The 15,284-nt window shown below is 31.7% G+C and overlaps 1 protein-coding gene across 1 annotated transcript in view; it reads left to right on the top strand.

The window, feature by feature from the left end:
- LOC126823355 (branched-chain-amino-acid aminotransferase, cytosolic) overlaps positions 1-13,403 on the top strand; it is a 28,211-nt gene extending 14,808 nt beyond the window's left edge. Inside the window, exons 4-10 of the mRNA XM_050552148.2 lie at positions 1,055-1,165; positions 2,489-2,608; positions 4,609-4,769; positions 7,100-7,328; positions 10,551-10,619; positions 10,894-11,037; positions 11,399-13,403. Coding sequence (XP_050408105.1) covers positions 1,055-1,165; positions 2,489-2,608; positions 4,609-4,769; positions 7,100-7,328; positions 10,551-10,619; positions 10,894-11,037; positions 11,399-11,437 — 873 coding nt within the window. The 3' untranslated portion in view covers positions 11,438-13,403. The remainder of the gene's footprint in view (positions 1-1,054; positions 1,166-2,488; positions 2,609-4,608; positions 4,770-7,099; positions 7,329-10,550; positions 10,620-10,893; positions 11,038-11,398) is intronic.
- The last annotated feature ends 1,881 nt before the right edge of the window (positions 13,404-15,284 follow it).

Genomic DNA, 15,284 nt, shown 5'->3' with positions numbered 1-15,284 from the left:
TGGCGCTTAACTTTCATACGTACTCAGACTTTTAATTTTGAGACTCTGTTCAATTCGGGATAGTCCCTTTAACAAAACCTGGCAGAAAATGTTAATTCAAACCCTCTGCATCGATTCTCAACAAAAATGGCCATGCAAAAGGGGAAAATAGTGCGAGAGAGAATAGACAAAATACAAATGGTGGGTACCTAGGTGGTGAAATGTAATTGTGGTCTGCGTCCATATTTGACAGGATTGGAGAGTTATCCCTAGTCAAAAATAAGTTTGTTACTATATAGTCTATGAATATAAATGTAATAGCTGAAATGTAGGTCTGTAAATTTACAGAATTTTATCTTACGACACAATAAATACAATTATATTTCTAGTTGGAAGTTTGAGAAAAAAGAGTAGTTGTTTTAGTTAGAAGAATTCTTGGCTAATCTAAGATACACAAACTGTGAATAGTTTGGCCCAACTGAAAAAATTTTGAAGGTTGATAAGCACTAAACAGAGTTTAACTCTGAAGTTGTAAAGAACATATAAAACATTGATTAGCCATAATCAGCATTCTATAGTGTGGGTTATCCAAGTTTTAAATTCACTTCCACCTAGGGTGATATTGCAGACAAGATCAGCTTTCGAGAATACACACTCCCAATTTATACTAAAACTTGGGTTGCTGTAAAAGTCTGGACCGAAGATTTTCAAGGAATGATTTCTGGAGGTCATATTACACTATATGCTTTAAATTGGTAATCAGGACAACCATCTAATTCTTCATTTCTCTGTTTCATCATAATTTTTAATCTATGATTCCTGATTAACGATCTAACCATAGTAATCTACCCCAGCTTATTTTTGAAAATAATTCCCCACAACACTTAGAAGAAAATATCAAAATTTAAAAAAAAAATACAAATAAATATGGGGAATGAAACTTACCTGAAGCACTTAATATGTTGATATATGAAATATATAAAGATGTATATGATATGGTCTAACAATGTATAAGCTGTATATTGTGTCATAAATTCTATAGTTTCACACCTGTGTCTGTTTCTTTTGTTTTCAGCTTTTTGAAGGAATGAAAGCCTATAAGGGTATTGATGAAAAAATTCGACTCTTCCGACCAATGGAGAACATGAAGCGTATGAACAAAACAGCCGAACGATGTGCTCTACCGGTAAGTATACTTAAATATCATCTCTTATGTCTATTGTTATCCTCATCATCTTTTGTTAAAAGCAGATTGAATAAAGATTTAGATTACACTGGTAGGACATACTCTATATATTTCTTTTTTCAAGACGTGGGACATATTTATTTCTATAAAGTGATTAATAATACCAGTACTTGTAAAACTATAATGCTAACGAAAGATGAATATAAAACAGAACATAATACCAAAAATGATAATAAAAACATTCTAAGAATAACTTTACGATGAGAAATAAAAGATACAGAGAAATAATTCTCAAACCACAAACCGTGAAAGGTACCAATAGCTTTTATTTCTTTGCTAACAATTAGAAAGCATCCCAGATTAATTCGGTTGAATCTATGATAGAAAGAGTGGATAATACTCATACAAATTGAGTATAATGAACACAGGTAACTGAAAGAATACAACTTGCCTTCTTTACAGAATTATAACTATTCATTTACTAAGCTTTAGTGTGAAGCTAAATAAACCCTTTCACATTTCATACTTATATTATTGTGTATTAAAAGAAATGAACTTTGCAGTGATGATGCTGAGGTTTACAATTCAACAGAGATATTTATTAAGGGGTGTATAGATATAGATATTTTACAATAGATAGGTAATAAATCAATCTACACAGTATACAGTATCTTGTCATCCAGTATAGAAGATAGTATATAAATTATTGTTAATGTATTTTACAGTTGACTATTTGAATATTAACTTTTAAATTTTCTACAGGTGTCCCCCCCCCCCCCAATCTTATTTCTGTCAATGCAGTTTAGGTAGTCAATGTCAGCCACTATAGAACAATTATTATATATTTGAACCTGTAATGAATAAATGTACTGAGGACTTCAATCATTTCTTTGGAATGGAAATAGATAAATATAAAGAGCATGCTTATATATGAATCATCATAGGTGTCATTAATCCTATTTATACAACAATACACGTACAATGTTATTTAAGTAAAGGAAATTTGTTGAAGTGTATTTAATCTGTGTCAAAACTTTAAAATGTAAACAAAATTACCAACTTTAAAATTATCTTTTTGTGAAGAATTCCACAATAAGTGTGACGAATGTGGACTGTGTCTTCAAATATTCTTCTCACCAGTATCTACAAACAATTTATTTGAAATGAAATGTGGTTTAACGTCCTATTGTTTTGCTCCAATTGAGCTAATGAATAATTGTTGAATTTACATACATATTCTTGTAAATATTCTCTTGTCTTTCTTTTCCCAATGTGTCTTCAAATATCTGATCTTATAATACATATTTAATATATATATGACAGACATTTGATGGAACAGAATTGGTCAAATGCATAAAAAAGTTGTTATCAGTTGATGCTGATTGGGTACCTACCACACAAAACAGTTCTCTGTATATACGACCTACACTTATTGGTAATGATGTAAGTATATTAGATAAATGTATATTGTACTAACAATTTTATAAAACATATATTGATAGTTACAGTAATTACTGACAAATCACACATCTATGATAGTTTATGAATGATATTGATACGGCAGCTGCTGTTTGTCTTCAATCAGTAGAAAATTTGAATATAATTATAATTGATGAAACTGGGTTGGGTTAAATAACTTGGTTATTAAAAATTATAAATAGAAGATTTCTAATTTGAGAAATACAAAAAGTAGGTTTACAGTTAAGTTGTTAAAATGTTACAATTCATATTTTATGCAAAAATACTTTTTTTATGTCCACTTTTTATTATGATTTATCATAAAGCCCCTTATAAATTGTATTGAGCTTTGCTTGAATTGTTCACTCGTTTTTTTATTCGTATCCGAGTATAAATCCTACAGGTGCATGAGTAGATTTTCATAATCTGCAAAAATGTTTCACGCTTGAGTTGACATTGTTGACAACCATGCAGTAAGTGGCAAGGAGTTAAGCAACGCCTTGCTATGATTTAAATATCCTTTTAATTGTTAAATCTTGTGTATGTGGTATGTGTTTAAATAAAATTTGAATATAATATGAGGTTAATAAATTGTATTGTTAAACTAGGTGTATTATTAGTAGGGGAATTTGCTTAGTCAGTTTTAAACAAGTGTTTATTGTTATAGGGTACCAGCCCTTGCCTGGTAGCAGTCTATTGTTATAGAACAAATGCTCTTTTGCGCTCTATACACCCTTTTCCTTTAACAAGAGATTCTGTCGACACAATTGAGTTAGCTAGGGCTCTTTATGGCCACCTTTTTTTTTTTATTCAATTGTTCACTTCTATATGCAGTTTCCTATTGTGTGTCTTTTGATAGAGGTATATTATTATAAAACATACATGGTTATACTCCAGTTTTTTTTATTTAAAGTATGGGATCATCGAAGCATGCTATAGGCTATTTAGTATTATAACTTGGATACTTTATCTACATTAAAAAAGCATTTTAAAAAATTTGAGAAGTAAATGATATGTGATTATGATTTAGAGGTCATATTCACATAGACCAAAAAACTTTCAACATTTAATGCGATGTCATTATTTGGTGTAAACTAGAAAGTTAATTCAGTTTTAAAAATAATTTAAAAAGGTCTTTTAAAGATTGATTATTTTTTTTTTTTATGCGATTTGTAAAGGTGATATATTTTAGATACCTGGTTGATAAATAGAATGGAAATTCTTGGCCTAGTATTATTGCCAGTACATGTAGTGCCATGAAAAGAACTTTAAAAATCGCTTCACATTGTTGGAATTTAAATGTATTTTATAATTATTAGTGATTATGTAGTTAATAAAAAAAAACTTGGGGTTTAAGAACATGCCAAATCTTGTGTTATAATCTATTTTTTATCTATATGTCAATATTTAATATATTATATTGTGATTTTGCAGAAATTTCTAACTTGTGAGATCTAAAATATTCATATAAAATTGCAGAAATTTCTAAATTGTGAAATCTAAAATATTCAAATAAAATGGTACCAAATGTATGTCCCAAAATGACAGTTTGTTTTGAGTGTATGTTGAACCCCATTCCCCTCTCTCTCTCTCTTAGTTCGGATGGCATGTCAAAATCTGAGGACAAGGGTTCTTTTATGTGCAAGCAAGTCAGAAATTTAAGGAAATACTGCTGTCCAGACAAGATTCATCTCTCTATCATTGCACATACATAGAAATAAAGAATGTTTGTCTCAAATGGACCATTGTATTGTGTTGACGAGATGTTAAACCCCATTTCATTCTTATTATCCACGTTATACAAATAGCCATAACTTATATTGATCCAAATAAATATCGCAATATAAATGTTTTTATTTCTGCAATGTTGAAGGACTAAACAATCTTGCAATTCTATGATCTGAATCAAGAATAGTTTAGTTGGAATGTTGTAAAGTTGTATGGTAGACATGATTTTATATATTAATTATCAACTTATATTGCAGCCAACACTAGGAGTAAGTTTATCTCACAATGCCATGTTATTTGTTATCTTGGGGCCTGTTGGATCTTATTTTACCACAGGTTTGGACCCAATAACCCTGTTTGCTGACCCGAAGTATGTTCGTGCATGGCCTGGAGGTTGTGGAAGTTATAAAATGGGATCGTAAGTTACAAAACACACTATGTTAGGGTGCCCCATGCAGCAAAAATTTTCCCTACTGAAAGTTGAACGCGACACGATGAATGTGCACGCTTCAGTCCATGAGTCTATAAATAGCCATCGCATGTGAAATTCTCTGCACATCTATCAACTATTACAGTCGTTAAAAATCTATTGTTGACGATTCTGAATAGCAGTAATATTTAGCTTTCAAAGAAAGCGGGGGACTAAACAAAATGGGTTTGTCCCTCTGTCTGTCCTTTATTGGGGACACAATAACTCTGTTTCTAATTGAGCTAGAATGTTCAAACTTGGTGTAGGTGTTTATTAGGTCAATGCCTTGATGGAGTTCGAAGATGAGCATTTTCTGCTTAGGGTAATCAGAGATAAGCAATTTGATTGGTTGATGCTTTGGGACACGATAACTTTAGTTCTAATTAAGTGAGAGTGATGAAACTTGGTGTATAGTTTCATTACACCATTACCTTGACTAAGTTCGATAATGAGCATTTTCTCCTCAGGGTAAGCAGAGTGATAAACAATTTGATTGGCCGAGACTTTGGAACACAAATACTCTCCTTTTAATTGAGCTAGAATGTTCAAACTTGGTGTAGGTGTTTATTAGGTCAATGCCTTGATGGAGTTCGAAGATGAGCATTTTCTTCTTATGGTAAGCAGAGATAAGAAATCTGATTGATTGATGCTTTAGGGCCAATAACTCTCTTTCTAATTGAGCTAGAATGTTCAAACTTGGTGTAGGTGTTTATTAGGTCAATGCCTTGATGGAGTTCGAAGATGAGCATTTTCTGCTTAGGTAAGCAGAGATAAGCAATTTGATTGGTTGATGCTTTGGGACACGATAACTTTAGTTTTAATTAAGTGAGAGTGACGAAACTCTTGAGTATAGATTCATCATTACCTTGACTAAGTTTGATGATGAGAATTTTTTGCTTAGGCTAAGGATCGATAAGCAATTTGATTGGTCAAGACTTTGGAACATAACAACAGTGCTTTTAATTGAGGTAGAATGTTTAAACTAGATGTTGATGTTCATTAGGTGAATGTCTTGACTGAGTTCAATGATTAACATTTCGAGCTAATGCTAAACAGAGCTAAGCAATTTTATTGGTGGATGCTATAACTTTGATTCTGTCTGATAGAGAGTGATGAAACTTGGTATATAGTTGATAATCGGTTTGATTGCTTGATACTTTTGAAAAAAAATAAATGTGCGATTAATTAATATGTGTCATCTATTTATTTTGTTATTTCAGCGGGGGACAGCAGCCTCACTGTTGGCTTTAGAAATTATGTTTGTTCTATCTTTTAAATTGCTTTATCATTAACTATACCATTTAGTACAAATAATATCTCTGAAACACTCGCTTTAGGCAAGAACATGATACTAGCAGTAGTTTACTTTTACTTTTACAAGATTCGTAAAAAAGTAATCTTGATTATCCTGGCCTGTCAATCAGATGGAGAATGGTCATTAGACTGGTTAAGCGAGACTAATTTCAACACGAGGGCACGTAACCTATTTTTTACTTCAAAGTGCCCGGATGTTATGGCAAACACTCGTAAACATTTTTCAATCTACTATTTATCGATGGATAAATGGTCATCGCTTATTAAGTACAACATGATCATTTATTTAGTGACTATAAATGTGCGAAACTGATTTAAGGCTTGGTATATATATATAAATATTGTGGTGTAATAGTCAAGATATTTGGAGATATTTATTTATGGTGGGGAACCCTAACTATGTACACTTAAAATATAAACAAAATCATTTTCCAGTATTTCAAAACCTGATGCTCAGTTTGCATGCTAGTAAAGTCCAATATCTAACTGTAGTAATTACATCAGATTTTAGATTCTTTGAGTGACAGAATTTGAAGTGATGATATATTTAGAAATTAAATGATGCTTTTAAAGATGCATTATGTAAGAGCTAAATCTGCTTATTGCATGTTTTTTTTTTGGGGGGGGGGGGCTTTAAACATTATATAAATTATTATTAAGACATTTAGTCACATGACCAGACCATTATCCATTCTCTACACTATCAGACATCTGAAATATAATGTGGATTTGACAATGTTGGCCATATCTTCATTGAATGGTACTTAAAAATGGAGACTATTTACACTATTTCTAGTCAAAATTTTGAACATTCATAACTTCGATCAGAATAGAGTAATTTAAAATTCAGAAACGTTGATCTAGAACTTTAAATGATATATCTAAAACCAAATGGAATATGACTATGAACATCATTGATAATCAGCAATTGCTCAATCCTTAATGTATGTTATTTTTACAATTAGAAATTATGCACCAACTGTTCAAGTACAAGCTAAAGCTGTAGAAGCAAATTGTCATCAAGTTTTATGGTTATTTGGTGATGATCATCAATTAACAGAGGTGGGAACAATGAATATATTTATGTATTGGACCAATGAACAAGGTGAAGATGAACTGATTACTCATCCATTGGATGGTTTGGTATTACCAGGAATAACAAGGTCATCACTCATCAAAGTTGCAGAGAAATGGGTAACTAACATATTTGCATTCTTTTATAATAGATTTTTAAAAAGTTATAGAATCTGTTCAATTGAGAAGGAAAGAAAGGGACTGTGGTCATTTTCGTCTACTTCTGCTCTTGATTAAATTCTATGTGTCAAGGGTTGTTTTACATGCATGCCAAATGTATTTTCATACCATTGGAATGAATAAGCAACATAACACCAAAATTTGAAACTAGCGAAATTCACAAAGTATAGCCACTTAACTAAAACAATGCAGCATAATACCCAACAAAACATAAAACAAGCAGTACATAGACCCCCCCCCCCCCCCACCAACTTGGATTTGATCTCTTGTGATATCAGGTTAAATACATAAGTACGTGTATTGGCTGTGTGAACCTACCGCAGAATGGGTTTCTCACAGTGACAAGCAGACCTGTCAACTCTACTGCGAAAAGGCCCCATGTACCACTCTACTGTGCGGTAATAGATTTCTAACGCATTTTCAAACAAAGAGGTTTTTTCCATTTTCTCGCCAAAACTATGAAACTAAGGTATGCAACTCTTTGCTTGTAAACAAAAATGGTTGCGACTTTTGGTTATGGGCAAGGTAAAATGACACCATCTTGTTGCAAACTAGTCTCGACACCAACAAGGCTGAACATATTATTTTCCAACACAAAGTAGTGGCCCTTGGATACAAAAGACCAAAATGAACTATATTACTCACAATACACTATTTTACTGTCAATGACCCTTTAAATCGTACACCCGTGTGTTATCATGTAAATGAAAATTTCAATTTCATCAATTTCTTGCGGTTACACCTACAGTAGTTGAGTCTTAGATTTTAGATTTTCGGTAAGGGACTGTCATTTTCTTTTTGTCCCCCGTCTTTCGAAGAAAGCAGGGTCTATTAAAATGGGTTTGTCCGTCTGTCTGTCCGTCACACTTTTTGGGACACATAACTCTCCTTCTAATTGAGCTAGAATGTTCAAACTTGATGTTGATGTTCATTCGGTGAATGTCTTGACTAAGTTCAATGATTAACATTTCGAGCTAAAGCTAAGCAGAGCTAAGCAATTTCATTGGTCGATACTTTAGGACAAGATATCTTTGATTCTGTCTGATAGAGAGTGATGAAACTTAGTGTATAATTGATAATCTGTTTGATTGCTTGATACTTTTGAAAAAAAAAAAGAATTTGCGATAATTAATATGTGTCATCTATTTCTTTTGGGATTTTGGCAGGGGACATCAGCCTCACTGTTGGCTTGTTCTGTCTTGAAAATGACCCTTCATATCTTTAGACAAGTGATGCGAATAATCGTTAAACTCACAAGGTTTAGCGGAACATTATATAGCTATGTAAAAGGTTTCATTTACATCACCATACATACAATTATGCCATATTCCGTTTAGTAATAAAACACTTCACCGTTGTATAAATGTAAATATTGTTTCGTAGGTAGCTTTCGTCTCTGAATATCTAGATGTCCTTGAACATATGCTAATATCAATGAGCAAAAGTGTAGATTTTAAATATAAATTTTTTTATGGTAAACAACTGCGGAATAAGATTAATTCATATCAAAATACAAATGAGGTGTCATTTACGGGATTTGATAATATTAAAAAATAAGTCATGCATGAAAACAGACACAGAAAGGTAAATAAAGATGAAGTAAGTACTTTTTGACTTATACTATAGACAATTATCTATACATCAGGTGGTAAATCGTAATATTATAGACTATTGCGCTTCATTTGCAAGAACTGTCACATCTTTTAATATCAACATTATTCATATGGAACGTTCTATAAACTGTCAAAATCTAAACTATCATATCATAGCTGCCATTGTCAAGTGTTGGTAAATGTTAGCAAAAAGGCTTGTTTTTAAATTTTGGATAGATTATTATTCATTTATGTTAGAATAATAATCATTTTGAAGGTCTGATATATATAGTATTTGTTACCTAGATATAATTTTTGTGGGGTAAATTCTTTTCTGTGGAGTACCATTTGCAACACATCATATTTTCCAATTGATCATTCAGCTAAACATTACCACATTCAATAGTGGACTATTGGTGTATAATCTAAGATTAAACGATGTGTTGGGTGTGAGTAGATGTTGAATAAAATTTATAACAAAATATTTTACTGTAAAACTAAGTAAATATGTCCAATGTTTAGTTGTCAGTGTATCTTTATGTTTCCAGGCACAAAGTTTCGAGGGGTGAATTAAGAAGTCTAACAAAATTTTAACAATATGTATTCATTATAAAAAATGCTGAAAACAAAAAATGTATTTGCTATTTTCCATACAAACCCAAAACATTTAATCCAAATGATGTTTATCATGGTATTCTATACAAAAAGTCTGAAAGTAGTCCCTTGAAAAAATGGAGGATATTTGAAAAAAAAAAGTTTGATTATATGGACTTGTTGTGCTAAAACAAAGATAGTTTTCAAAATTTGAAGTCTTGATGGTTGTAGTGTATATATTCAGGTATCTCTGTGAGACTTTGTGATTTCCCATGTTGAGTTGTTTACTCTGTAGCTGTGCAGTGCTGAATGGTATATTTGCTTCATAAAGTTACAAATTCCAAAGTCATTATTTTTGATTTTCATCCATTTTTTATTGTTCAGTATCATCTCAAGCATGTTTAGACACCAAAATAAAGGCACTAAAGGTGTTGTAAATGTTTTTTGCGGACCCTCCATTTTAGGTGTTGTGACAATTTTTTGTCACTTTACGGTGTAATTTAGCTATTAGATTTGCAATCAAAATAGTTTTCAATGTATTTTAGAGTTAATAAAGCTTTTATGATTATTTACTCTTACAATGCGTATTAAATAAAATAAACAAATAACAACCTGTTTACGGCAGCAATGGCTGACGTTTTCGTTTGCACGCATATAGCATCAAATACAATATACCTAAAACTATTTTTTTCAAGATGGGGATAAGTCTCACCAATTCTGAATAACATGGAAATGCTCTTTCGAATAACGTTTAACCCCATTTCATTTCATTTCTTTCGAATAAATGTAAAAACAGATTTTCGGAACATTTTACAGAGAAAATAAGACCTTGCTTACCTCGCTGGAGTCCCTAAAACGTTCCTTTACATTGTTCAGGCATTCACAGAGACTGACTCACGACCATTTAGCTTTGATAAAATCTTAACAATATTTAATCAATGCCTAGAATGTAATGTTTAAATTGATTATGTTTCAGGGTGAGTTTAAGGTAACAGAGAAACCATATACAATGAAACAAGTGATAAAAGCATTAAAAGAAAATAGGGTAAGTTTGCTATATATTATTTTTTATATGTTGAACAGGTCTTTATGATTTTAAGAATTGAATACAAGAGCTGCCACTTGGAGAACAGATTACTAGACATAATTAGTTATTAATGACGAACACCTTATCTGTCATTATTTCAATGCAATACTGTAAAGCAAGAAATGAATGCATGCAATTTATGAATACTAGAAGTTACCTTTCAATCACTGATATAATAATGGACTACCTAACTACTGCAACTAAATTCAATTTATTTATTTTATTTGACTAGATAAAAGAGATATTTGGTGCTGGCACAGCCTGTGTTGTATGTCCTGTTAAAGAGATTTTATATAAAGGTGAACTATTAAATATACCCGCTGTAGGTGAACCTAAGTTATCAATGAGATTTTATGACGAACTGACTGATATACAGGTTGGTCATGATTATATTACAACTTTATAATTACATAATTTTTATTTAGTCATCACTGAATTGTTCTATATTTTTATTTAGCCACTATAAATTAAAAAATTGTCTCCCATGCCATAGTAGTTTTTTGTTCTATCATTGGCACTGGTTGCTACTTTGCAGTGGCAGGGGTATAACTCAGTGGAGAATCATCTTAACCACTGCCATGCTTCCCCCGCACATTTTTGTCTGTTTTTTTCCCCTATGATTTTGCAATATTTTGTAGGGAATAAGGAAAATAATTCTTACAAAGTTATCTCCCTTCTTGACACACTAATAGGAGACCACTGTATTTTGAAAAATTTATACTGAATTTTATTTACAGCTTGGTAAAAAAGAGAGTGAATGGACTGAATTAATTTAAGTAGAAGAAAAAAGATAATGAAGATTAGTGCATTTTGAAATAAACACCTCAAATGAGCGTTTTTAAATGTTTTTCTGGTTCTTGCATTATTTGTTCACTCTTATTGGAATAATGGTTTGGGTTTTAACTGACAATTTTAATACCAGAAAATTTCTAGATTTTGATGATTGTTTTGCGAGGTGGGAAAATAAGCTATATTGATTAAATAGAACTAATTATTTTGTATGAGGTTTTAAACTGTGATAAATGTATTATTACAAAAAATATTTACTATGTGATTTTAATAACATTATCTCATTTATTGCTGTTTGATTGAATCATGATTTTTGCAAGTTTGTTTCAAGAGAAATCATAAGCATATGGGATGCTTTATGTTTGGAAAGTCTCTAAAATCTATAGATATTCCCCAAATTTATCACATTTTATGGAAATATGTCCAATTATTGCCTGAATATAACTTATTCTATCTTGAAAATGACATGTTTTGTTTACAAAATATGGCTTGACACATTTGGGAATGCTGTAACACCCCACAATCCCCTGCTATGTTATAATGATATAATAAGTTTGTATAATATAAGATTATAATTGCAATTATCATTCTGATTTTATACAAACTCATTATTAACATAAAGTTCAGGTTTTTCTGGCAGGATGGATTTATTGTGACTGTCCAAAAAAGTTATTTTTAGAAAATAGTCAAAGCTATAGAGTTGGTCTAATACTGTAGTTTTAAATCTTATTTTTGATAGAACTGGTAAATGGCGAATGGAACGTATTGAAGTGATTTTTGGATAAATGAGTGACATATACATTTTTATCCGAATATACAGAAATTCCGAAAACATTTTTCACAATTGTTTTTTTTACATAATTTTGTAATGTATTATACAATGGATTTAGTAAATGGTATAAATCTCTATTAACCCAAAATATATTTGATGTTACAGTTTGAGTTCCACTATCAGTTTCATTTTTATGTACTTTTTTTTTGTTGTGATACTGTCTCAGGATCTTATTTAGGTGTTAATTGAGCCAACTTGTTTAATTTTATAAAGTTCTAAAATGACAAATGCCACAAATGACATGTATATTTCTATCTATCTCTTTGTGTAGAAAGATAAATTATTAGCATTTATGGAATAAATGATAGATTGTACTTTTTTGTAAAATATAGGAAAAAGATAAAAGTATTGGTATGTTCTTTTATATTACATAGAATCAAAATGTTTTCTAATATTTATTTTATACTCTAAAATCTCTAATTTTAATTTTAACAAACTGTGGGTATAATGAGAATCTCTTCTAATAATCCTTTGTGATAAAACAAATCCTAATGATCAAAATGTAGACCGGTTATATGAATTATGTTTATTTTTAATATGTTAATAGAACTTGCATATCTATTTTGTTGACAATAGTTTTGTATTTTCATTTACCCTATATGTATTGCAAAGCTGAATTTTATACTTAAAATTGTGAAATCTGATATTCATTCCACTACAACCTGTAATCTATTTAAATATTGTTCCTTACGATCTGATTAATTTATTGCTGGACTTTTTAAATCTTAAATATTCATATTCTATTTTACTTTCATAGAAACAATTTCCTTTTAGTTTTTTAGTAATACTTATAGAAAAGGTGGTTTTAATTTACAAATACTGTCATGTAGGAAATCTTTGTGTGTATGAAAAGACAGAAAGACATTTAAGTACCATACTGGAGGGTTGTAATATTTATATGATTACAGGCTAAATATCTGTTAATGACAAAACTATTTTGTAGCAAGTAAAAAGTGAACTTTGGAACATTTAATGATTTATACCATAAAGGTTTCTTGCTTTACAGTAGTTGATTGTTAATCTTTGCATGATACATTAATATATAAAACTAGAAAGAGACAATACATTAATATACTGTAAACTAGATATAGATATATATTTTATAAAATAATACCAGATGAGATTATTATTATTATATATGAATAGTAAGAGATCATTTTACTATGTAAGAACTGTCCAACCTCGTGGGTTTTCTCTGAGTCCTCCGGTTTCCTCCCACTGCTAAAGACCCCTATGCGCAAGCGTATTATGGAAATAAAATTGAACCATATGTTAGTCCCGAAATGACCTAGGTTGTGTCGAGTGGACGTTAAACCCCATTTCTTTCTCTCTCTCCACTATGTAAGAAGAATCAAAACTTTGATTTTGAACAAAATGAAATAAAATGCGGTTTAATGTCCTACTATTCTGCTTCAACTGGGCTAATGAAGACAGGCGTACACCATACAGTGTGCTATGAGGGAAATTTTGCTAGGACAGCGGTGCTACAGTCTACACTTATATCAAATTCCAACTGATAAGGGATCTTAACATGCATGCCAATGTGTATAAAGGACCTCGGTTTTTCATCCCAACCGAACGCATAAACGTTGTCCCTTGCCAGGCCCTCTGTCCTGCACTACTCACCAGGGAGAAACCCTAACAAACTTTCTTGCCAATGCTGAGATCGAATACAGGACCGCCACGTTAGTGAGCCAATATCTTATGTGGTTGACACACTAGCCGAATCAAATATGTTTGACATATTTGGCCGAATTATATTTGCCTAGTGCATCCACTTTGTTGAAGCATTTGCCCGAATGTTGGATTCATTAGCTAATCACCCACTCATATCGAGAAGTCACATGATTGTTTGAAGACATGGTTGCCGCCATGTTTAATTATGTGATGTGAAAGGTGATGCAATCGACTGGTGAATCGGCGAAGCATTCGCTTGGTTTGTCCACCCATTCGGCTGAATAAATTTTGGTGCTGATTGATTTGGCTAATGTGTCCATTGCTTTACTCACTGAACCACTGTGGCACTTGATTTTGAAGGTAAAAATAAATTAACAATGGAATTTGGATAAAACGTCTTTTTATACGCCCACATTTTCATGTGGATGTATATTGTCGTCGACCCGGTTCGTCCGTCTACAGGTCACAATTTTTATCCAATTTCAATGAAACTTCAAATATAAGTTTATCACCCTAAGATCTCGGTTCCCTTCGATATTGGCATGTATTGGACTGTAACTTCATGGATTATGGCCCCTGATTGTACGACAAATCACGTTTTTAGCTTGTGAACACTGTAGAGGTCACAATTTTTATCCGATTTGGTTTAAACTTGAAATGGATGATTATAATCCACATATCTCGGTTCCTTTTGATATTCGCGCATATTGGACCATAACTTCCTGAATTATGGCCCCTGATTGTACGAAAAGTCGCGTTTTTAGCTTGTGGACCCTACAGAGGTCACAATTTTTATCCGATTTAAAAAAACGTTTGAATATATCACCGTAACACACTAAGGAAGGTTGAGTTCGAACTTCGTAAAAATCGGACCGAAACTGATGGACAAAAATGGCCGCCCCTCGTTCGCAAATAGTGTAAACATATGGTATATCAAGGTTGTGGACCCTCTAGAGGTCACAATTTTGATCCGATTTCGTTGAAACTTGAAATACATTTTGATAACCCAAAGATATTGCTTCCTTTCCAAATCGTAACTTTCTGAATTATGGCCCCTGATTGTATGAAAAATCATGTTTTTAGCTTGTGGTCCCTGTAGAGGTCACAATTTTTATTCGATTTAAAGAAAACGTGTGAATATATCACCATTACACACTAAGATCTTGGTTCCTTTTGATAATCGCGGATACCCGAACTTAACTTCCTGAATTATGGCCCCTGATTGTTCGAAAAATCGCATTTTTAGCTTGCGGATTCTCTAGAGGTCACAATTTTTTTCTGATTTTAAAAACCGTTTAAATACATCACCATTCCACCATAATGAA

This window comes from Patella vulgata, chromosome 6, assembly GCF_932274485.2.
Source record: "Patella vulgata chromosome 6, xgPatVulg1.2, whole genome shotgun sequence".
NCBI classification, from domain to species: domain Eukaryota; kingdom Metazoa; phylum Mollusca; class Gastropoda; family Patellidae; genus Patella; species Patella vulgata.
Note: the sequence above shows the minus strand (reverse complement) of the source record. Positions and strands in the feature narration are given on the sequence as shown.